This window comes from Opisthocomus hoazin, chromosome W (genome assembly GCF_030867145.1).
Source record: "Opisthocomus hoazin isolate bOpiHoa1 chromosome W, bOpiHoa1.hap1, whole genome shotgun sequence".
Classification (NCBI taxonomy): Eukaryota; Metazoa; Chordata; class Aves; order Opisthocomiformes; family Opisthocomidae; genus Opisthocomus; species Opisthocomus hoazin.
Window position 1 is genome coordinate 18,719,202 of NC_134453.1, and position 24,667 is coordinate 18,743,868.

Sequence of the window (24,667 nt, forward strand, 5' to 3'; positions counted from 1 at the left end):
CCACAACAGCTCAGGTAGCAAACCCTACACTTGAATCTGCAGAAGCAATTCAAGTCAACTCAAAAGTTCCAGTCTCCCACTAAGAGCCCTGCTTCAGCTCCACTGGCTTCCAAATGCCTTCCAAAGCATCTGAAGGCTATGTAGGGAGGGGACGCACCAAAGACCAGCCCCACAAATCCTCACTCCTGGCTTTTAAGCCCTGTTCTAGGCACTCACAGCATAGCAGCACATTTGTGACACCTTTCGCAATATATTTGCATACACGCTGATTTACAGCGGGATAGAAATGTGTCATATTGGTAAGAAAGAGCAATTTGTGTCTTGGCATGGCTGAAGACCTCTATGCTGACTCTAAATACAAATATAAATGTACCCTGGAAACCAGTGTGACTATAGATAAAAAAACAGCAAGTCCTGGGAAAGAACAAAGCTGTCAGTAGTTAAATCTGTATAAGTAGTACAGCACAGTAAGAGCAGCTCTGCAGAACACAACTGGTGCAAGCAGCATGACCATCAGGCCCTCAGTAATGTGGGAATTTTTCTTTGGACTAACTCTAGCCCAGCTCCTAAATTAGGCATCAGTCTTTAAAGTTGCATGCACTTAAATGTAACAGTGAAAATCCTAAATTAAATACTTGCACTCATCTTACATAAGATGTTCAAAAGAAAGCTTGATCCATGTAATTGCTGCATCATTTTTTAATTGCCGCAAACTACATTATCTCCTTTTCCCCCATCACTGTATCTCAGCACAGTCATTAATTGTCAATTATTCAAGACATAACAAACTTAAGGTACCACAACAAGCCTCACTGGTCTGAAAAAGTGACTGTGCATCTAGGAAGAAGAGGGGAATTATGTACAGATACAAGATAACAATATACTATCATAGGTTACTAAATGTTTTCTCAGAGGCTACCTTAACACAATGTTAACTGCAACCTAAAGATCACTATATCACCAACAGAAACTTCTCAATCTCTGTTCTGTCCATAATGTTACCCTTACCCCAGATCAACACATGGAATTTGATTTCTACATCAAACCCCCAAACGGGCTGGCACATACAATACAACGTTCATACAGCTAAAATAAAACAGAGTACAACAGAGTGTTTGGCAGTGAGCTTGATGAGGACACGTGAAGACAGCTCTCAGGGTTTTCTTCCTGGCTAACAATTTAGCCCTAAGCACTGCTTCACCTGGTGAACAGGCAAACACTGTCCATTCAGACTGGAAAAATAAAGCAAGAGGAGTGGAAAGACAAAGTCTGGTACAAACAAGCAATCCAATACATACAAGAATGAGACTTATATTTCTGTATTTTAATATGGTTTCTAAACCATACTGCTCTTCATATTTGAATCGCATGACTTCAGCTCTGGGTGTGCAAGAGCAAAAATTAAAAGTAGGACTTACTTTCAGCATTTATAAACCCTGATTTTCCAGTAAATTTTGTGTACTCTCCCCTTCCACATAGGGCATATGAGCACACTTCCATTTCTTCTCACTAAAACGAGGTTTTTATCCATAATGGCCATGGAACTGATGGCTAGTGTCACACAAATCAGTTTTGGCATAGAAGAGCTTGTTCTCCCCCCCCCCCCCCAAGATGAAACTCACACATTACTTTAAAACCCAAATAAATACAAACTATGAGATTGAAGCAGTTATCTTCTAAACTGGGGATCTGCGATGTTTCAAGGATAGCATGCACTCTGTATTATTTGTTTCCAAACTAGTCAGGATGCCAGCAGAAACGTAAGGGACCCAAGAGATGTTCTCCCTCCCTCCCTCCCTCTCTCTAAGTAACAATACATAACCAATTATCTGCAGTATTTTGCTGGTATGCAAACCGTAGCTTCAAGCCAAATCTCAGTCAATTCAGAATTTGTTGGGAGCTGGAATTGTTTTCTCACAGATGGCTCTCAGAAGGAGCTGTAGTCCCCCACTCCTGGGCCAATTCTGTTCAAAAATGCATTCACATGCCATCTCTGGCCTCCACATCAGACTGCTGACTTCTGTTCCACACCTGCCTGTGCCTGTGTAATCCCTCTGACATTCATCCGGCTGCTTGTGAGTGAGGATTACGGATAAAGGTATGAGCCATGTTTAAAAACACATCTATGAACAGCAGGTCTGGAAATTGTATCTCAAAATGTAAAACAGGTACAGTTGTGCTCACCACATCTTCTCAGCACCTCCCTAACATTCCAGAAACTAGTAGCCTACAGAATTCAATAAACGCTACTAATTAATTAAGGGTTACTATGAATATCTGGAAGGGATCTGCAGTTACAGCTACTTCTAAATCCTTTAACAGAACTGAAGATTTCCAAAAGGCATGATGTAACAGCAGGTTCCTTGGAGTCTTTGTTTTCCTTCACTACAGCCTCTTCGTTACAACCCTCTGGTAATAGCTCCCCCGAACTTTTACTCTGCAGATGCAGAGGATGGCAGGGATGGTACTAACGAGTACTAAAACAATCCTTTACCCTGAGAACAGAAAAATGCTGTCCCTGCATGTTTCCCTCGAAAACAGGATTTAAGAGAGAACTCTGACCTTCTGCCTTGAGTCAGTCCTTAACAATTTACTAACATAAATTCAAGCCTCCAAATTGCCCTAGCGGCCCTTTCTAAGGCAGGTAGAGATCACATACTATAGGAAATTGCAATCAACAAGAGAGCAGCAAACAACACTGCCATAAAAACATCCCATGTGTTAATCTATAAAGCAGCAGTTTAAGATTACTCCTAAAACAAAAATGGCAGTAAAGGCCTTGAAGACATGAGGCAATTACTATACTCTCTTCCAATAAATATCTAGAAATTTCCCAAAACAGACTATGAATTATTATCAGACAGATACTGAACATTTAGAGAAGCTTCAGGCTAACAGATTCATTTCACCAGCACTCCAGTTAACAAATAAGATGAATGGGAACATCAAAAGATTTCTTCAGACCAGTATATATATTTTTTTTTAAACTACTGATACCTATTCTTTTGAGGGATGAAAGGGCAGTCCTGTAGTGGGCCTGAAACCCCGTTTCCTCTTCCTCCCATCCTTCCTGTGTCACTTCTGGCAAGCAACTCGGGTGCATAGATAATTTCAAAAATATTTCGGTACCCAATTCGCAGAGAAAGTCCATCAACACTCACACATATCTAGATAAGTGATAAGAGCGCTTTGGAAAATGCGGATCACAGTTCTCGCTCAAGCCTAGAAAAGAGAAGCTACACTACGAAAAGTTGTCTCTGCTACAAAGTTTACACTGGGGGTTTAGCCACCTATGTAGCTACACCATTTGAGAGACCTTGGAAAGTGACCAAGGACACTAAACAAGAAAACATGTAAAGAAATACAAGTTAAAAAAAAAGCTTCACTTATGAAAAAATAAGCCAACCCTTCTTAAACCGAAGATTGAGATAGAGCACTATTGCCCTCAAAGGAAGAAACTCAGTTTTATCCATAAGGTTTTTTTTATAACCCAGCTCCTCAGCTACACTACAGGCACCTCAACCCAAGCAATATTAGCACTGGAAGAAGCCTTGGCATAGGAAATTCTCTGGTGATTGCAGCACATTTCCCACTGTTGGTCAGACTGTAGTCAGTTCAGCCATCAGACCTTTCTCTACACTAAAGCCTAACTCACAGTGGTTCCTATTAAACTAACTTTTATTCCTTCTGTAGGAAAGTCTAGGTTGGGTGGGTTCAGCAAGCACATAGCATTCCCTCGGTAGCACTTCTGCAGGTGTAGATGGTACAGAAGGACAAGTCTCCTTCAGAACAAAGATACTCACAGATTGTTCAGGAAACACAAGGAAAAACTGAAACGATGCAGTCGGCTCTTTGTGTACACACCTGAAAACATGAAAGGTCACCCCCCCACCAAAAAAATCTGTTACAGAAAGTCCACGAGCCCTATATGAAAGGCATTCAATTGAAGACAAAACAGGTCTGAAAAGAAATACTGGATTTCATGCTTTGCAGGCACAGTTTTCCCGGTCCACAAGCGGTTAATGGATTTACCAAAAATGCAATCATTCTTAGCGTTTTCAAAAATTCAGTAATTATCCGGCATTCTCCCTTCAGTTCGCAGTCAGGGCGCTGGGCCCCGCCAAACGAGCCTCCGGCAGCGGGCCGGGGCCCGGCTCCTCTCCCGGTCGGGCCGCGGGCAAGAACCGAAATGGCTCGTAAGATATCGGGAGGTGGGGGAGAAGCCTCACCACCACCACAACCCCCACGGCGGAGCCGGAAAGCGGGCTCTCTGGGGAAGCGCCAGGGAGGGTTCTCCTCAGGGAGGGCCGCCGGCTCCCGCCGCCCCCCGACCGCCCTCCGGGGCGGCCCCGCTTCCTCCCTTCCCCCGGGGAAGGCGCCGGCGGGACGCGGGGCCCCGGTGGTTTCCGGCCGGCCGGCCGTCAGGAGCTGCCACCTCGGCGAGAGGCGGCCGACGGCTCCCCGCTCCCCCGGCAAGCGCCGAGGGGTGCGGCGGGGGCTCCCCATGAGGAAAGGCCGGCGGAGATGGGCGAGGGGCCCTCCCTTCCCCCGCCGCGGGAAGGGCCGGGCAACATCTTGGCCCTCGTCTCCCCCTCCCTCTCTCGCTCCTCACCCGCAGCTCCTCGAAATCCGCCATTTTCTACCCGCCGCCGCTGCTGCTGCTGCTGCTGCTGCTGCTGCTGCCGCCGCCGGGCCCGGCCGCCACCATCGTGCACCCTGTGCGCGCCCCCGGCACGTGACGGCGAAGAGCGGCTCCGGAGGGGGGGGTAGCACGCTCCGCACCGCCTCCCGGGGCCGCCCCTGAGGGAAAACCAGCCGGTTTTTGTAGACGGGGACCCGCCGGTACTGGGCCGGGCCCCTCCGCGACCCCCGGGGGTCCCCAGCAGGCCCAGAGCCGCGGGGCGGCGGGGAGGAGGCAGCCAAAGAGGCCTGGCCCGAGCCAGGAGCAGCCGGCGGGATCGGCACCCCCAGGGCTGCCGCCCTCCCTCTTCCCAAAACGAAACGCCGCTGAGGGGACGCTCAGCGGTTAGACAAAAATTACTATATTCACAAAAAAAAAAAAAAAAGGAATAACGGCAAATAAAACAGTCTCACGATGGAAGGGTATTAAACAGAAAGGTCAGACTTGTGCTGGGATTTGACAGCTTGCTTAGTTCTATCCATCTCCTCAAAAACGCTCTCATAATTCATGTTATAATGATGATGTGACATGTTCTATTAATAAAAAACAAAGCAAAAAATGTCACTGGCAGCAAGCTTCAAAACCAGATAATGGGTTTTCTACTGCAAGGCAAATGTTGAGGCATTTACAGAAAAATAAACACTGAGGTGCAGCTGAGAATATGATTTTCCAAACCAGCCAGAGCTCATTATCTAGTCACAATAATTACCTAGTCACAATATTCAGTTCTACCAGCAACTGGGCCATTAAACCAAACAACCGATTTATTGCAAGGAAAAAAAAGGCAGAGACTAAGCTGACAAACAGGCGAGCAGCCAAACCACCTCAAACAAGAAGTTGAAGAGAGACACCGGGGGGGGGGGGGGGGGGGGGAAGGAGGTCTGAAAGGCAAAATGTATTTGCCCCTATTAACCAAAATTCAGCAGTTTTTGCACGGTTGACAGATTCGGAGCGGTAGCTACAGCTGTAAGGTGTTTCAGGAAAAGTATGAGTACGCTGCTTAACAGGCCAAGAGAGGAGCTGCGTTGGCAGCACGCTTTGCCAGGAGGGCAGACGATTTGGGGGACTAATTAGGTGAGATTTTACAGAGGGTACTGATGCAGCCATAAATACTGGCTACCATCACTCCATATTGCTACAAGACCTGGACACAGAGGAACTCAATAATTCACATTTTTAGTGGTAATTTCACACTAGCCTTTTGAAGCAGGCTTTCCTATTTATCTACTATCAGCTAGTCCAAGATAAACCCATAGTTCTGCGAAAGTTTTTAACCATAACAGCAGCTAGCGAGTCCTTCCCTGCATTCTGTGCTTGGTCTTACAACAGTCACTTCCTTGAAGATTTAAACATAAGGACTTTATTAATTTCAAACGCCAGTCGTTAGTCAAAACCAGGGATTCGCAGCTGAATAGAGCGTGCTGCCTGCCACGCAGCTGCGCGAGTTCAACTCCCACATCCACCAGACATTTATTTTGCCCCACAATTCAATACCAGAACAAAGGGGCAAGCCGCAGGTTAGGAGCTCTCAGATCGTTAAAGCACACACAGTGCAGGCCAGACCAAAGCCTGCTCTCTTCTGCTTTCAGAACACCCTCACATGTTTCTTCTCTCTTGCGCGCTGGGAAACACAGGAGCAGTCAAACTCACATGAAAGCTGGACATTTTTCTTTCCTCATGAACACTCACCTCTCACTTTATAATCACATCTTTCAACCTTCCCATTCATCTCATTCACTACATCCACTGGGATAAAGGCAAACAGGTTATAGTTTGTGTTTTAATACCTCACATGCATAAGACAATAAGTTTCCATATTAGCTTACCCTAATTTTTTTGCTTGAAGAGTTCCTTAGAGTTCTTCGCTTCACCATATTTTGTTTTCCCTCAGCCTTCCCTCACAACCTTTCTCCTACTCATCACTGGGGCCATACCCTTGAAAAAACACCTACTCCATACACCTGGTCCTCCTCTAGCCTCTTCCTAGGTCCACAAAAACATAGGGCCTATCCTCTCCCACTCCATTATCTTATCTCTACACCAAGGTTTCTTTCAAATCTTCCCTCTTCTGGTTTTTCCAGTAACTAGAACCAGTCTCCCCTTTTGTTCCAGGTCTTCAAATCCCCGCTGGTTTTTCCAAACTCCTCACACACATCAGCTCCAGACTCAACACTCCTCAGACACCAGGCCATCTTAAGCAGCTTACCAAAGGTTCACACTTTCCAATATTTTTCTTTCCAACAAACTTTTGAGAAACCTATCTCAAGTGTCAGGCATTCTTCCAGCTTCTGCTGCTTCTTCTTGCACCTCCACTTCCAATGCTTCTTCCTTCCCCTCTTCTTTCTCCTTTCACAAGCCCCTGCTGCTGTAGCTCCTAAAGCATTTCCCCCACTCACCCCTTCAGCCCTTTCTGATTTCACAATATAAGCTTTAAAACTTTGCCCAGCACTAGCCATCAAAGAAGCACCCAACCTGCCCTTTTTCAAGGCAGCCACTTCACACTCCCATCTGATAGGACATCACTACAGCAATTAGTTTGTTCTCCCAACAGGCTCTAATTAGGGTAAGAAGGGAGCCTATATATACTAAGCATCCTACCCCCTAAATTGAGTTAGGCTTGCTAGGAAAATGAAAAATACATCTGGGCTTCAACCTTCTCTAGTACTGTTTCTAGGACTATGCACAGTCTGTCCATACAAGCGCTGACTCTTCCCACAGCCGTGTTACCTACTGAGAGACATCCAATCATTAAAATCAACTCTGCCTGCCTCCCACAAACACACTGAGACAGCTGAAAAAAAAAAAAAAAAACACAAAAACTCCCATCCTACAGCTGCTCCCAGCTTTGCAGCAATTACACTCCTCAGCATTACACCTCAACAAACTCCTCCTGTGCTGCTTAACCAGCTGCTGATAGAGAGCTGAACACCAATTACAAGCAACACTAGGACGGAGATGACTGGGTTGAAGGGAGATTTTTTTGTTTGCTGTGTTTAAAGGAAAGAACTTTCTGAGACTAGCTTCAGGCTTCTCCATCCTCTTTCCTATCCCATAGCCGTTTATCTTTAACGTAACACCAGAGAAAGTGGATGGCAAAAATGTAACCACGTGGTGCTCAGTGCCCACACTTCTCTCCTGTTAGGTCTAGAAGTGTCAAAGCACAGAGGCTCACAGACCCACTTCATTGCTCTGCTGTCGATAAAAGTATGGGCTCTGATTACAAGACAGGAGATTCTGAGTTGGATAATTACTTTATTTATTGGAAAGAAATAGTTCACGTGGGTGCTTTGCATCCACACTTCCTGGGCAGCCAATTGACAAAACAGAGCTTAGATGGGATATAATCTTCTGTCTGTTATGTCAAGACATGCAGTGAAGTTATATAAAGTTATATATAACTACATATATATACTACTATTTATAACTATATACTACCACGATGTCACTCATATTAATGTTTAGCAGAAAAAATGAAACTTAGAAACCTAATTTATTCTCCTTTACTTTTTATATTCTAATCAGTTTTGATGATGAAATTGTGTTAATTAGTTTTGCTTGCCTATCCTAACATACCAGTGATACACCTGTATTTTTGTTATAAGCACAGCAAGGAAATATTTAAATGTTTGCTATAAAGTTTTTTACCTGACCATTATTATTTTTATTAAATGATGTCTATTGAATGTAAGGACTAGATAATGAGTTCCCTAGCAAGGTTTCTTTGTAGATTCTTGACTTGCTCGATCCTGCCAGCCAGCGCTGTTCAGCCGCACAAGTCCGCCCTCGCAGCTTTAACCGCCTGAGCTTTCATGAGTATTTCAGAGCCCTGAACACGGCCTCCCTGACTGTGGGTGTGTATTTGTCTCCAAGGTCAGTTTGAAAGATTCACTGACAAACATATGGTGAAAATTACCCTCAAGTTTGTGTTCTAAGAATTGAAGACTCTCTCTCTGTATCCATCAAAGCAGTAGCAAACCACATACTAAGTTACCACTACCCCTTTTAGAGACCCGGTAGGAAACTCTCTCCAGTCAAGCAAAGCTGAGAACCCAGGCTATTCTCTCAACAGTAGTGATATGATCTGGGAAATCTAATTGGGATGGGTTGGATCCTAACTTCAATTATAGGAAATTCTCTTTCACAGCCGTAAAAAAGAAGCGCCCGATAATGGGAAATGAATGCTTTGCTTACTCTACTGCCACATCAAGACCACAAAATTAAACACAAAGACTAGCAGGAGAGGACCTAAGTTGGATGCAGAAACATTAATCTGATCCACTTTGAAAACTCCTTGTTTTATGGGATGAATTTAATAAAAAAAGATATGTATTAAATTGCATGCTTAACAGGATGGTAGTACATTACATTTGCAGCACAACTAACTGAGCAGTTCACATACGCTGAAGCCCTGTTTTTGCTTAGGGAATCCTTGAGATTAAGACATATCTGAAGGAGAGAGAGAAGGGTTATAAGAGGTATGTGCAGCTGGAGATGCTTAGCAAAGGGAGCTCAAGGCAACAGAAAGCTTGTGTTGGCATATACTGGATTGGGAAGGTTTAAGAAAAGGGATGGAGAAACATTCCTGAGTAGGAACGGGGTTGCACCAAATGGATAAAGCCTTTTGGGGTATTGACAGTTATACTGTGGAGACAGCATTTTGGGGAAGGTCTAGATGTCTGAGAACACGGGGTTGAGGTTGCCAAGCAATCGTTACACGGCATGGATGTGAAGAACCTGGTTGTCACGCTGTTTGAGAACAGTGGTTGGCCTCCAATGGGCAGGACTTTGGGACAGAACGTGTACCTACAGCTGCCTGGCTGGGAAACGCTCACGTACCAACGGACAGGGTGTTTCCAGAAAATTGCTCTGCCTCATTTCAACCCTTTTTGTCCCACCTCATGCCCTGTTGTGGCTGCCACCAAGCAAGCAGTAAGTAGCCCGAGGGTAATTAAAAAAGAATTCAAAGCCCTAGGACGATTAGTAAAGGAATCTGGAGCACAGGTTATCTTTTCATCGCTCCTTCCAGTGGTGGGCAGAGACGTTGAGCGACATAGGCAGACTCAGTCTATTAACACATGGCTCTGTGACTGGTCTCACCGCCACAACTTTGGGTTCTTTGACCATGGGATGACATACACAGCACCAAGCTTGCTGGCATCAAATGGGAACCAGCTTTCTCAAAGGGGGAAGAGGATCTTTGCCCAGGAGCTCGTGGGGCTCATTGACAGGGCTTTAAACTAGAGGTGAAGGGGGAAGGGGAACCTATCAGGCTTGCCAGCGACAGGCTAGGGAAGGATACACAATGGTTAGAGGGATAGGGGGCTAGTAGGAGCCCTCAACCCGTTGCCCAGCAGCATGCGAGGGACACTGCAGCAATGTGGAAGTCTTGCGGAAGGGAGCTGGAGGTGCCTGAGGTATCAGGTGCCAACAAGAAAATACCCATGAAATAACCTCAAGGGAAAAAAGGGGTGCTCTGCTATGAAGGTAACGAGGCCGACAGCTCAGATGAAATGCCTCTATACAAATGCACGCAGCATGGGAAACAAACAGGAGGAGTTGGAAGCAGTCGTGCTGCTGGAAAGCTACGACCTGATTGCCATCACGGAAACTTGGTGGGATGAATCCCATGACTGGAATGTAGCTCTTGATGGCTACAGGCTGTTCAGAAGGGACAGGCGAGGAAGGAGGGGTGGGGGCGTTGCCCTTTACATCAAGAAAACACTACAGAGTGAAGAGCTGTCCCTGAAGAATAACCACGAGCAGGTCGAAAGCTTATGGGTAAGAATCGGAGAGAGGCAACAAAGGGAACCTAGTGGTTGGTGTCTACTACAGGCTGCCAGATCAAGAGGAGCTGATAGACGAAGCGTTCTTCCTCCAACTCCAGGAGGCTTCGCGCTCGCAGGCTCTCGTCCTACTGGGGGACTTCAACCACCCCGACATCTGCTGGAAAAGCAACACGGCAAGCTGTAGGCAATCCAGCAGGTTCCTAGAATGCATTGAGGACAACTTCTTAAGCCAGGTAATAAGCACCCCTACCCGAGGGGATGCGATACTAGACCTGGTGGTCACCAATGTGAGTGAGCTCATTGGGGATGTCAAGATCGGAGGCAGCCTGGGCTGCAGTGACCACGTGCTGGTGGAACTAATGCTACTGAGGGAAATGGGAATAACGAAGAGCATAGTCAGGACCCTAAATTTTAGGAGGGCAAATTTCCAGCTCTTCAAGGAGATAGTCAGAAGGACTCCCTGGGAAACGCTCCTCAGGGACAGGGGAACAGAACAGAGCTGGCAGGTCTTTAAGGATGTATTCCAGAGAGCGCAAGAGCTCTCGATCCCCAAGTGTAAGAAGTCGGGCAGAGAAGGGAAGAGACCGGCATGGCCGAGACAAGAGATGCTGGTCAAACTAAGGAAGAAGAGGGAACTGCACAGGCAGTGGAAGCAGGGACTGGCTTCCTGGGAAGAGTATAGGGAAGCTGCCCGGTTGTGTAGGGATGGGGTCAGGAAGGCCAAGGCACAGCTGGAGCTGAACTTGGCAAGGGATGCGAAAAATAACAAGAAGGGCTTCTACAGGTACGTCAGCCGGAAAAAGATGGTCAAAGAAAGCGTACCCCCGCTCATGAGCGAGACCGGCAAACTGGTAACAACAGATGAGGAGAAAGCTGATGTACTCCACAACTTTTTTGCCTCAGTCTTCACTGGCAACCTCTCTCCTCACCCCTCCCGAGTCGATGGATAGCATGAAGGAGACCAGGAGGGTAAAATCCCTCCAGCTGTAAGTGAAGACCAGGTTCGGGACCTCCTGAGGAACCTAAACGTACAGAAGTCCATGGGACCTGATGAGATGCATCCCAGAGTCCTGAGGGAACTGGCTGATGTAGTTGCCAAGCCACTCTCCACGATATTTGAAAAGTCATGGCAGTCAGGGGAAGTCCCCAGTGACTGGAAAAAGGGAAACATTGTGCCCCTTTTCAAAAAGGGTAGAAAGGAAGACCCTGGGAACTACCGACCTGTCAGCCTCACCTCTGTGCCTGGGAAGATCATGGAACAGATCCTCCTAGAAGATATGCTAAGGCACATGGAGGCCAGGGAGGTGATTCGAGACAGCCAGCATGGCTTCACCAAGGGCAAGTCCTGCCTCACCAACCTAGTGGCTTTCTATGATGGTGTAACAGCAAGAGTGGACAAGGGAAAACCAATGGACGTCATCTATCTGGATTTTTGTAAAGCCTTTGACACGGTCCCCCACAACATCCTTCTCTCTAAATTGGAGAGCCATGGATTTGATGGGTGGACTGTTCGGTGGATAAGGAATTGGTTGGATGGTCGCAGCCACAGAGTAGTGGTCAACGACTCAATGTCCGGATGGAGACCAGTGACGAGTGGAGTCCCTCAGGGGTCCGTACTGGGACCGGTGCTGTTCAATATATTTATCAATGACATGGACAGTGACATCGAGTGTACCCTCAGCAAGTTTGCAGATGACACAAAGCTGAGTGGTATGGTTGATACACCAGAAGGATGGGATGCCATCCAGAGGGACCTGGACAAGCTGGAGAGGTGGGTCTGTGTGAACCTCATGAGGTTCAACAAGGCCAAGTGCAAGGTCCTACACCTGGGTCGGGGTAATCCCCGCTATCAATACAGGCTGGGGGATGAAAGGATTGAGAGCAGCCCTGCTGAGAGGGACTTGGGGGTACTGATAGACGAAAGGCTGGACATGAGCCGGCAATGTGCGCTGGCAGCCCAGAGGGCCAACCGTGTCCTGGGCTGCATCAAGAGAAGCGTGGCCAGCAGGTCGAGAGAGGTGATTCTGCCCCTCTGCTCTGGTGAGACCTCACCTGGAGTATTGCGTTCAGCTCTGGAGCCCTCGGCACAAGAAGGACGTGGAACTGTTGGAGCGGGTCCAAAGGAGGGCTACAAAAATGATCCGAGGGCTGGAGCACCTCTCCTATGAGGACAGGCTGAGAGAGTTGGGCTTGTTCAGCCTGGAGAAGAGAAGGCTGGGGGGAGACCTGATTGCAGCCTGCCAGTACTTAAAGGGAGCCTATAGGAAAGATGGGGACAATCTTTTTAGTAGAGACAACAGTGACAGGACGAGGGGTAATGGTTTTAAACTAAAACAGGGTAGGTTTAGGCTAGATATAAGGAAGAAATTCTTTACAATGAGGGTGGTGAAACACTGGAACGGGTTGCCCAGAGAGGTAGTGGAGGCTCCATCCCTGGAAACATTCAAGACCAGGTTGGACAGGGCTCTGTGCAACCTGATCTAGTTAGCGGTGTCCCTGCTCGCTGCGGGGGGGTTGGACTAGATGACCTCTAGGGGTCCCTTCCGACCCAAAACTTAATATGATTCTATGATTCTATGATCTTTAATTTATAGCACTAAATAATTACTGGACTTCCTGGTTCCCCAGCTCTGTCCTTATCTGTATTCCATTTTTCCATTAATATCTTCTACAGAATGGAGATTATTATTCTACCTGTTTGGGGAAAAGTGTTTAAAAAAGATGATTTCCTATATAAATTCCTAAATGCATTACAGTTCTATGGCTGTTCACAGCTACCCAGTGTAGTCTTACAATCAAAGAAGTTTGTTTTGTGAGGCATTTCACTGATTTTATTTATGAAGTATTTCCTATGTTTGTTCTGTAAATCACTCTTGACAAGCAATATTATTGTAAACTGCAGTAGAACTTTGCAAATTCATACAAATGACGGGGAGAGTTAATGCTTATTAATTAATTTGTAAATTCAGCATCCTTAATTTGTATTGTTTATTACTTCACCATACTTTGTGTCCATTCATTTTTATGTATTTGTAACACATACTGCTTCAAATTAGTGAAGTCTCAGTGGTGCAAAACCTGGCTTCAGCAATGTTCCTGTTCAAAGAGGGACATAATAGTGTTCTGTAAGTGGCTCTTAGCATCGGAGCATGAATTAATGAAAGCTGGCAAGTAACTATTGCGGTGGGGGGAGAAATCAGAAGGTTTCTGTTTCCGAACTCAAATTGTAAAATGTCTTTAGATTTTAAACGTAACACCTCTCAGGTGCACCCTAGTGTTACTACTAGGACAGCCATAACTTCTGTGGTGAGCTTGCTGTATGTATTTAATTATGAAAGCCATTTGTAATCCTTCTTGAGAACATTTGCCAACTCTATTGTTTGCAGCAGGCTTGTATAATTTGGAAGAGCAAAGAGAGAAAAGAATCGCCTCTTCTCTGTGCTGGGAAATTCTATTCAATGGCAGCCAAGTTATACATGGTTTAAAACTCGCCATTTCCCTTGTCCGCTTGTGTTTCTCAAAAAAATACTGCCAGCAAGCCAAACAATAATTGAACATCAGCCTTCTAAAAAGCCTGGCAAGGCTGCCAATGTAAGATGCAAAGGACTAGGGGAGAGGGAAAGCTGTGGGGATACAGGAAGGAGGAAGGAGGAGGAAAATTGGGTGAGTCATCCCACCTCAGCTGCTCTCTGTCCTGGCGCATGGTGTCAGCTTGATCTTGAGGAACCCCACACTTGGCAGCTGTCCTGGGATCCCAAAGGTAAATAGGGCAGGGACAATGTGTATTACGATAAGATCTTTCCTTGTTTGCCTCTTGACTGAGCTCCTCATCGCAGATCCTTCCAAACACCTTATTGACTGCCCCAGCAGGATGTACAACGGCACAGTATTACAGCAGGGTACTTCTTATTTCCAAGCTTCTCGGACCATGACTTACTCTGTAACTTTTTTCTTCATTCTATCAGATATATTTATGCAGAAATATATGGTCAAATGATAATGAAACATTATGGGGTTAAATTAATCTTTTAGTAGGTCCATTAATTTGATGGAATTACACAAGAGACTAGGTTGATTCATAATGTAAATGAAGTTTAGTAAAAGGTATGGAAATGACTACACAAACAATTGCATTTAAAGATGCATGACTCTTAACAGAGTTTAATTTTAAACGGCTCAAAGAAAGGAGTACGTACCGCTCTCGTTAAGCTAGAAATAAATAAAATACACTATAAGTGTTGGAGCTAATTAGTTAAGTGCTCAACTATTTAGTTTTTAAAACAAGATCGTGCTTAAGTGCCTTAAGCTTTTATTAATTGCATGGACCCCAAAATCCCCTATAGTAACTGAAAATTTAATTACATACTTTTTTTGTTCTTTTAAGAATGGAAGCTTATTAAACTTTAAACACTTAAACATCTATTGAAATACCAGTGGCTATAAACAACGTGCAATTCTAAATACTAATTGAACAGGAAGGCTAAATCGCTATAAAGCTAAACTGAATTTTAAGTAACTTTGCACTGGTAAGTACTCCTATTTTTTTTCACACCGTGTAAGATTTACCATTTTCTCTCTAAGCACAGCAGAAGTCCTGGGCAGTGTTAGTATATGTGTGTACTGTGGCAGGCATGTTGTTTTGTGGACGTATTTGCAGTGGCAGTCAGGCCCTAGAGAACAGACTGGAGTTCAGGAAAGGAGAGCAGCGTGGGCAGAGAGCTGTTTAAATGGACAGCTAAAGCTGCTGGTGGAACCAACACATGCGGAGTTTCATCTGTCCCTTGGAAAGAGTGCGTGGTGGAATAAGACTGGTGAAAGGCATGGAGACGCGGCTTTGTGGGGCTGGTCAAGAAAGCGATAGTCCATGCGCTACTGGTTCACAAGATTTATGATTTGGTAAGAGTTACGTGTTGAAAGATCCTGAATTCTTGTTTTATAGAAACTTCACAGAACTGGGATCAGAGATTTTGATACCTCTGCTCTGTTTTTCAGGTCCAATCTAATGCAAGTCTTTGTCAGTTGATCAGCTGATTAACAGCGGAGTTAATTTTCTTTGGACAGATGTCTGACTTCTCAAATTAACCATTGCTTTTTGAATTCGTATTAATACAAGATAAAGACAGAATGAACCTCTTAGTCTAAACTATTTTCTGATTTTTCAGTGGAGCTCTTTTTTTGATGTAAATTTTCACTTCTGCTCACCACAATAAGAACAACATTAAGGATGAAGTGGGTTGCTCGTACGTAGACACAATGTTATCCTATACCCAAAGCGAATCTCTACCTAGAAGAGTATTTGCTGCCCATCACTGTATCACTGTTTGTACTAGAACTTAAAATGATTCTATGGATAGCAGAAGTAACCTAGTGGGATTAACAGTTGTCCTGGGTTTGGCCAGGACAGGGTTAATTTTCACCGGACTCCAGGAAGGGGCACAGCCGGGGGGTGGGGGCTGACCCCACCTGGCCAAACAGAGCCGGGTATTCCATACCATGTGCCATCATGCTGGGTTCCGGTGGAGGGGGAGCGGCGCGGTGGGGACTCACTCATGGCTGGGGAGCGCGTGGCGCCGGTCCTGTCCGGGAGAGAGGGTCTGTTGTGAGAGTTTGTGTCGTATTTTCTCCTTATCTGTATTGTTGTTGTTACTGTTCCCTTTGTTTGCTGTTCTGTTAAACTGCCCTTATCCCGACCCACCGTTTTTCTGCCTGTTTATTTCCATTCTCCTCCGCATCGCAGGCGGGGGGAGGGGCGGCCGCATGGCGCTTTTGTTGCCGGCGGCAGCCGAAACCAAAACATTAATTTGGCACCCAAGCGTGGGGCGGGGATAACGGCAGGGCTGAGCAGAGGGTGTTAAAATTGCTTTCTTAGATTTTTGTTATAATTTGTTGTACGTATTTGCTGTGTTAGTTAAACAGTCGCCGGTAAAAATGTTTCTGTCTTTGATCAGATGGTTGTGGTTTTTGAATCCGTACTTGTACTTGTTCCCTGTGGTGATGTTCATTACCTCGGAAAAAAGGATCAGGATTATGATTTTACTGTACTGTACGATACCGATTTATGGCATGATAACATCACTGTGCATGAAATTAGGCTTGTATTTGCATGCGGCACTGTGGTCATTTCCGTACCTTGGATCCTATGTCTTAGAATTTGTGAATAATCAAGCCCAATCTGTGGGGAAAACCGAAGGGGATACCTTCCCCCACTCTTTCACCCCCCCTCTCTCCCTCAGGCTGGTCCTAATGGCTTTTGAGAATTTTGAGTACCCGTGGGATGCTCAGGCCAGCACTCTCCTATTGTCCTGCCTCCTGAATGGGTTTTGGGTCTTGTTTAGGGTTAAACAAGTAGTTAAGAACATCATGCAGAGACCTGCCCCGGGACTGGATAGCTGTGAGTGGCTGGGTGTGTGGGACAGCATGGGCAGGTGTCTAGAGCAATGGGCACCCGCGGTGTGTTTTAAACTCACCCCTGAACAAATACAGAATCCGGACAATCTGGTAAAATATCTGCAAAAAGTGTGCTGCCACCCTGGGAACTCCAGAGAGACACAAATCACCACAATGTGCTGGGGTCTGGCCCACGCCTACCGAGCCCTGTTCAACCTGATTCAGTGCTCTAAAGGGGAAAGGGGGGGAAACGAAGTGTCAGGCACTGCGACTGGCGCTGCCCCCCCAGCCGGCCCTGCAGCCCCTCCAGCCCAGCAGGCAGTCACAGCCCCCCTGACCGGCACCACCGCTGCTGCAGCCACTGGCGTTGTCCCGGCTTCCCCAGGGGGCATAGCAGTTGCTGCAGCTCCAGCTCCAGCCCCCGCTCCAGCAGCAGGCATCGCGGCTGAGCCCAATGACCAACCTGTGCCGGTAGCAGTTGCCCCTGTAAAACTAAAGAAAGACGCAAAGAGAGCAGATCGCTCCAGGAGGGATAACAATGAGCCACGGTCATCGCGGGAGATAGAGACAGAGATCATCACCCGGTCCCTGTCCCTGGGCAAGCTGCGAGACATGCGGAAAGATTTCAGCCGCCACCCAGGCGAGCACATTGTCACCTGGATGCTGCGGTGCTGGGATAACGGGGCCAGCAGCTTGGAATTAGAGGGCAAGGAAGCCAAGCAGCTGGGATCCCTGGCCAGGGATAGGGGCATTGGCAAGGCCATTGGGAAAAAGGAACAAGTCCTCAGCCTCTGGAGGAGACTTCTGTCAGGCATGAGGGAGAGGTACCCCTTCAGTCAGGATTTTGTATGCTACCCTGGCAAGTGGACCAATATGGAAAGGGGTATTGAGTACTTGAGGGAATTAGCTGTGTGGGAGCTGGTTTACTGTGACACAGACGATGAGCAGCTACCCACAGACCCAGATGAAGTCCAGTGCACATGACACATGTGGAGGAAGTTTGTGTGGAGCGCACCCTCCTCATATGCCAACTCACTGGCAATAGTAGACTGGAAAGGTAAAGAGGCACCAACAGTGGATGAGGTGGCTGTCAGACTCCGGCAATATGAGGAAAGTCTCTCTTCCTCCCTTGTCTCAGCTGTGGAGAAACTGGTCAAGCGACTAGAAAAGAATATGTCCTACTCCCCACCTGTATGGGCCAGTGTCTCAGCCATTAGGGGCAAGCATTTCTCTGCTCAGGAGAGGGAATACAGAGGCTACACACCACGGGGCACCCTGTGGTTCTACCTGCGTGACCACGGAGAGGACATGAGGAAGTGGGATGGAAAACCTACCTCAAGTCTAGAGGCACGAGTGCGTGATTTGCGAGGTAAAACAATCACCAAAGGGGATTCTGTCAGGAAAAATGCTGCTCCAGTTTCCAGCAGCCAGCTCTCCAGACCAGGTAGGCAGTTTGATCTTGATTCCGATCCTCTGTAGGAGACCTCCAAGTCATTTTTACAGCAGGTGAGCAGCAAATTCTCTGACCAGGATTAGAGGGGCCCTGCCTCCAGCCAGGTGGAGGAAAGGGACAACCGTGTTTATTGGACGGTGTGGATTCGGTGGCCTGGCACGTCAGATCCACAAGAGTATAAAGCTCTAGTGGACACTGGTGCACAGTGTACTTTAATGCCATCAGAGTTCAAAGGGTCAGAGTCCATTTGCATTTCTGGAGTGACAGGGGGGTCCCAAGAGCTGAGTGTACTGGAGGCTGAAGTGAGCCTCAGTGGGAAGGAGTGGCAGAAGCACCCCATTGTCACTGGCCCCGAGGCTCCGTGCATCCTTGGCATAGACTAACTTAGGAGAGGCTATTTCAAGGACCCAAAGGGGTATCGGTGGGCTTTTGGCATAGCTGCTTTGGAGACGGAAGAAATTAAACAGCTGTCCATTTTGCCTGGTCTCTCGGAGGATCCTTCCGTTGTGGGGTTGCTGAGGGTTGAAGAACAACAGGTGCCCATCGCAACCGCAATGGTGCACCGGCGACAGTATCGCACTAACCGAGACTCCCTTCTCCCCATTCATCAGCTGATCTGCCAGCTGGAGGTCAAGGAGTGATCAGCAAAACTCGCTCACCCTTTAATAGTCCCATATGGCCAGTGAGAAAATCTACTGGAGAGTGGAGACTGACAATAGACTACCGTGGCCTGAATGAAGTCACACCACCGCTGAGTGCTGCCGTGCCAGACATGCTAGAACTTCAAGATCAGCTGGAGTCAAAGGCAGCCAAGTGGTATGCTACAATTGACATTGCTAATGCATTCTTCTCCATCCCTTTGGCAGCAGAGTGCAGGCCACAGTTTGCTTTCACCTGGAGGGGCATCCAGTACACCTGGAAGCGACTGCCCCAGGGGTGGAAACACAGTCCCACCATTTGCCATGGACTAATCCAGACTGCACTGGAAAAGGGTGAAGCTCCAGAACATCTGCAGTACATCGATGACATCATTGTATGGGGTGACACAGCGGAGGAAGTTTTTGAGAAAGGGGAGAAAATAGTTCAGACCCTCCTGGAAGCCGGTTTCGCCATTAAGCGAAGTAAAGTCAAGGGACCTGCTCAAGAGATCCAGTTTTTGGGGATAAAATGGCAGGATGGGTGCCGTCAAATCCCAATGGATGTCATCAACAAAACAGCAGCTATGTCTCCACCAACCAGCAAAAGGGAAGCACAGGCCTTCCTGGGTGTTGTGGGTTTTTGGAGGATGCACATCCCAAATTACAGCCAAATTGTAAGTCCTCTGTACCACGTGACCCAGAAGAAGAATGATTTTGAATGGGGCCCTGAGCAACGACAGGCATTTGAACAAATTAAACGGGAGCTAGTTCATGCCATAGCCCTTGGTCCAGTCCGGTCAGGGCAAGATGTTAAAAATGTGCTCTACACCACAGCTGGGGAGAATGGCCCAACCTGGACTCTCTGGCAGAAAGCACCAGGGGAGACTCGAGGTCGACCCCTGGGGTTTTGGAGCCGGGGATACAAAGGATCCGAGGCCCGCTATATTCCCACTGAAAAAGAGATTCTGGCAGCATATGAAGGCGTTCGAGCTGCTTCAGAAGTGGTCGGCACTGAAGCACAGCTCCTCCTAGCACCACGATTGCCGGTCCTGGGCTGGATGTTCAAAGAGAGGGTCCCCTCTACGCATCATGGCACCGATGCTACGTGGAGTAAGTGGGTCGCGCTGACCACCCAGCGCGCCCGAATGGAAAACCCCAGTCGCCCAGGAATTCTGGAGGTAATCATGGACTGGCCAGAAGGCAAAGACTTTGGAGCATCGCCAGAGGAGGAGGTGACACGTGCTGAAGAGGCCCCACTGTATAACCAGCTGCCAGAAGATGAGAAACAGTATGCCCTGTTCACAGATGGGTCCTGTTGCATTGTGGGGAAGCAGCGGAGGTGGAAGGCTGCTGTATGGAGCCCTACACGACAAGTCGCGGAAACTGCCGAGGGAGAAGGGGAGTCCAGCCAGTTTGCAGAGGTGAAAGCCATCCAGCTGGCTTTAGACATTGCCAGTCGAGAGAAGTGGCCAGTGCTCTATCTTTACACTGACTCCTGGATGGTGGCCAATGCCTTGTGGGGGTGGCTGCAGCAATGGAAGAAGAACAACTGGCAGCGCAGAGGAAACCCATCTGGGCTGCCCCATTGTGGCAAGATATTGCTGCCCGTCTGGAGCAGTTGGTTGTAAAAGTGCATCACGTGGACGCCCACGTCCCTAAGAGTCGGGCCACTGAGGAACATCAAAACAACCAGCAGGTGGATCAGGCTGCCTAAGATTGAAGTGGCTCAGGTGGATCTGGACTGGCAACATAAGGGTGAACTCTTTATAGCTGGGTGGACCCATGACACCTCGGGCCACCAAGGAAGAGACGTGACATACAGATGGACTCGTGACCCAGGGGTGGACTTGACCATGGACACCATCGCACAGGTTATCTATGAATGTGAAACATGCGCTGCAATCAAGCATGCCAAGCGGCTAAAGCCTCAGTGGTATGGAGGACAATGGCTAAAATATAAATATGGGGAGGCTTGGCAGATTGACTACGTCACACTGCCACAAACCCGCCAAGGCAAGCGCTATGTGCTCACAATGGTGGAGGCCACCACCGGATGGCTGGAAACCTACCCTACGCCCCATGCCACCGCCTGGAATACCATCCTGAGCCTTGAAAAACAAGTCCTGTGGCGACATGGCACTCCCAAAAGAAGTGAGTCGGACAACGGGACTCACTTTCGTAACAGCCTCATAGACACCTGGACCAAAGAACATGGTATTGAGTGGGTGTATCACATCCCCTACCATGCACCAGCCTCTGGAAAGATCGAGCGGTACAATGGGCTGCTAAAAACCACTTTGAGGGCAATGGGGGGGTGGGACTTTCAAAAACTGGGATACTCATTTAGCAAAGGCCACCTGGTTGGTGAACACCAGGGGATCCACCAACCGGGCTGGTCCTGCCCAGTCAAAACCTCAGCGCCCCGTAGAAGGGGATAAAGTCCCTGTAGTGCACATGCGGAACATGTTAGGGAAGACAGTCTGGGTTAGTCCTGCCTCGGGCAAAGGCAAGCCCGTCCACGGGATTGCTTTTGCTCAAGGACCTGGGTGTACCTGGTGGGTAATGCGGAAGGATGGGGAAGTCCGATGTGTACCTCATGGGGATTTGATTTTGGGTGAGAATAGTCCATAAATAAATTGTATAAAGTTAATTGTTAAATAACCCTGTCACTGTCTGTTATCACTGTTATAATTGTTATATTTTGTACCAGTAGTAGCATAGTAAGAATCGTCCAGATTAAAGAAGGATGGACTTTTTTTATGAAAACCTAGCAGAGCACAGCGATGATGGAACTGGACCTGGTTTTCAACAACTGGCACCCAGCACCTTCATCAAGATCAACATCTCCTGCAGACTGTGGCACGGGCCGCACCAGATGCATCAGCCGTGAGCTCCGGATGCAGCAAGTGACCGCCCATCACCACACATCACCTCTCGTGCCACGGAAGACCATTACGACAGATGGAGCCCGAAGTCATGGATTAAATGAACTCAACGGACACTTTAGAGTGATGACCCATAGATGAAGGGAATGATATCTGGAGACAGGAGAAGTGGTGGTGATCAACTGGACCATGGGGGATCTGGGCATGACGTAGATGGTATGGAATAAGGGGTGGATAATGTCCTGTGTTTGGCCAGGACAGGGTTAATTTTCACCGGACTCCAGGAAGGGGGACAGCCGGGGGGGTGGGGGCTGACCCCACCTGGCCAAACAGAGCTGGGTATTCCATACCATGTGCCATCATGCTGGGTTCTGGTGGAGGGGGAGCGGCGCGGCGGGGACTCACTCATGGCTGGGGAGCGCGCGGCGCCGGTCCTGTCCGGGAGAGAGGGTCTGTTGTGTTAGTTTGTGTTGTGTTTTCTCCTTATCTGTATCGTTGTTGTTACTGTTCCCTTTGTTTGCTGTTCTGTTAAACTGCCCTTATCCTGACCCACTGGTTTTCTCCCTGTTTATTTCCATTCTCCTCCGCACCGCGGCAGGGGGAGGGGCGGCCGCATGGCGCTTTTGTTGCCGGTGGCAGCCAAAACCAAAACAACAGTGGCAGAGGACACACCAAAATACAAATTATTTTCAAGGAATGTTCCAAGCATGGATTGTAAAACCTGTCAGTTTATCAGTCAGATGCAATTCCTCGCTTGTCAAGAGTATTACTGTGAATACTCAAACATTAAACACATGATGGATTTGTCTTCTGTGGCAACCACTGTGTTTTCATACCATGTTTAAATATTTAGAGGTAGCTGTGATCTTGCCTTTTGATATGTGGGCAAACTTAACAGTTAATTTTTCTCAGCATGAAACAGCAGGAGCAGTTGAATTTAGAAGAGCATACAGGTGGGAGTCTCAGCAAGTGATGACCCCAGCTTCCTTCTTCCACTTCCAACCCTATTTCTGAAAATTCAGATCATCCAGGAGAAATGGTGAAAGGTCCACAGTTCAAAATCTGTTTTTTCAAACACCAGCATGTCAAAATAGTAAGAAGGGAAAGACCCTTTCATCCCAGAGTGCCACTGTTTTCTCTTTGCTCATGACAGCTCTCTGAATTGATTCATTTCTCATTACAGCACCTGTAAGGGACCGATCGACTTAGTTCAAGAGTTACTGATCTACCAAGCATTTACACAGCACTCTTCCTCCGTAAAAAATTGTTTAGAAAAATCATCTTCATACCATGACTGAAAGGCAAACAGAATTGTAGCCTGCTTATGGACTCAGAAACAGATTGGCTGCATAACTTTATCAGCAGGTATCAAAGGTAGTAAAGGCTGGAAGTGGGGTATGGTTTCTTTCCGTTTCCCCAGCCAGTTTGATTGATCTCTCTAGAAAACCAGAGTGAAGATTCTACCAATCTTTTTATTGGGGTATGAAATACAAATACACTTTCACCCCACAGGAAACATTGTTAAAAGCAAACCTTTCTTAGTTGTGTCACTAGATGGCCCCACGTCTGAAGCAAATGTCCCAGAAGATACCTACTGTACTGGAAGACCTTTTGCCTGGTCTGCCCAGTACTTTTTACAGGTTGGCAAACACACGGGGAGGTATTAGTGCAATCAGCTATTGCTTTCTTTGAAAACTATCTCAAGTGTTTCAATTGGCAGCAGAATGCTGTATGATATCCACTGCTGTTTACAGAGCGGAGGGAGCAGATAGGTCTAATCCGACAAAAGAAAGACACGCAGAAGAGGTGAGCTGGTTTTTTGCACCACCCCAAAGCACCTTTGCTCGTAGGAGTAAACGATTTTCCAGTATCCACAGTTTGCTATAACGATACTTCCTTCCAAGAGACTGGGAAGGATAGGGTAGTTGTCTTTCTGTATGGATATTCCTTTTACACATCTTGTGGGATTATGTATGTGCTGTGCAAGCAACATAAGCTACTGCTCTTTCTCCATCAGCTGAGTAAGTGCCAGTCGTTCCTGCTCATGCTGGGTCCTCGTAAATAATGCTGAATGTCAGCAACCTAAAAGAGAAAGGAAATAATTTATTTGCCTAAATGTGGGTTTGGCCATACCTGCTTTTCCTGTGGTCCCAGCTTCAAATCCCAATGAGGCAGACCAAAGTGGACATGCTGATTTCTAGAGCTTTCCTTGGGGCAACTTCTGCTATGACCCTAAAATCTCAGGGTTTCTCTGCAGGCACTCAGCATATATGGCACATTTCATCAGAGTAAGGCTTTGTCCCAATATCTTACGAGATTTCTGTTTCCAGTGTCCCTTTTGCTGTACTTGATATTGCACTTTATGCTCCCCTGATGTAGCTTCACTGAATGATGGCAAAGATGTTCTATGCTGCCTCGCTTTTATTGCTGAACCATTTGTGAATGACTTCGGGTTCTCCAATCTGTGTGAAGAAATCCATGGGACTGACTCCATACTGAGATTCCTGCATGCTGGGGCCTGACTTTGGTTACTCCTGTGTTTAAAATCGTGCAAGTCTGGTGTTATCCCAAACTATTGATTCTTCAGGTGCTCTGTATTTCACTTGTGTTTGTGTATATCAAGGCCCATGAATTGGGAGGTGCCAACAGTGTACAGCTGGTCTTTGTAGCATGGTTATGCAGATCCCAGACCCTTTCTTCATCCTCCCTTCTCCAAGCACTCAGAAAAAGGGTTTCTAGTTTCTAGAGGGAGGGACACAGCCATGCTGCGGCACAAGGTTTCCTCGCACAGCCGCTGGAGATACCGTGCATGAGGTCTGCAAGAGTCCTACTCTGAA

The 24,667-nt window shown here is 47.2% G+C and overlaps 2 protein-coding genes across 16 annotated transcripts in view; one reads left to right on the forward strand and one right to left on the reverse strand.

Moving 5' to 3' along the window:
- LOC142365710 (E3 SUMO-protein ligase PIAS2-like) overlaps positions 1-4,959 on the reverse strand; it is a 51,226-nt gene extending 46,267 nt beyond the window's left edge. For all 15 annotated transcript variants that reach the window (XR_012766577.1, XR_012766581.1, XR_012766579.1 and 12 more), the window contains exon 1: positions 4,613-4,959. Coding sequence is in view for 9 of the 15 variants with exons in the window: in XM_075446783.1 (XP_075302898.1) it covers positions 4,613-4,636 (24 nt within the window). In the remaining 6 variants the exon portion in view is untranslated. The remainder of the gene's footprint in view (positions 1-4,612) is intronic.
- A 17,784-nt stretch (positions 4,960-22,743) lies between these two features.
- Positions 22,744-24,667, forward strand: part of LOC142365455 (katanin p60 ATPase-containing subunit A-like 2) — a 66,646-nt gene continuing 64,722 nt past the window's right edge. The window contains exons 1-2 of the mRNA XM_075446288.1: positions 22,744-22,783; positions 23,585-23,636. Coding sequence (XP_075302403.1) covers positions 22,744-22,783; positions 23,585-23,636 — 92 coding nt within the window. The remainder of the gene's footprint in view (positions 22,784-23,584; positions 23,637-24,667) is intronic.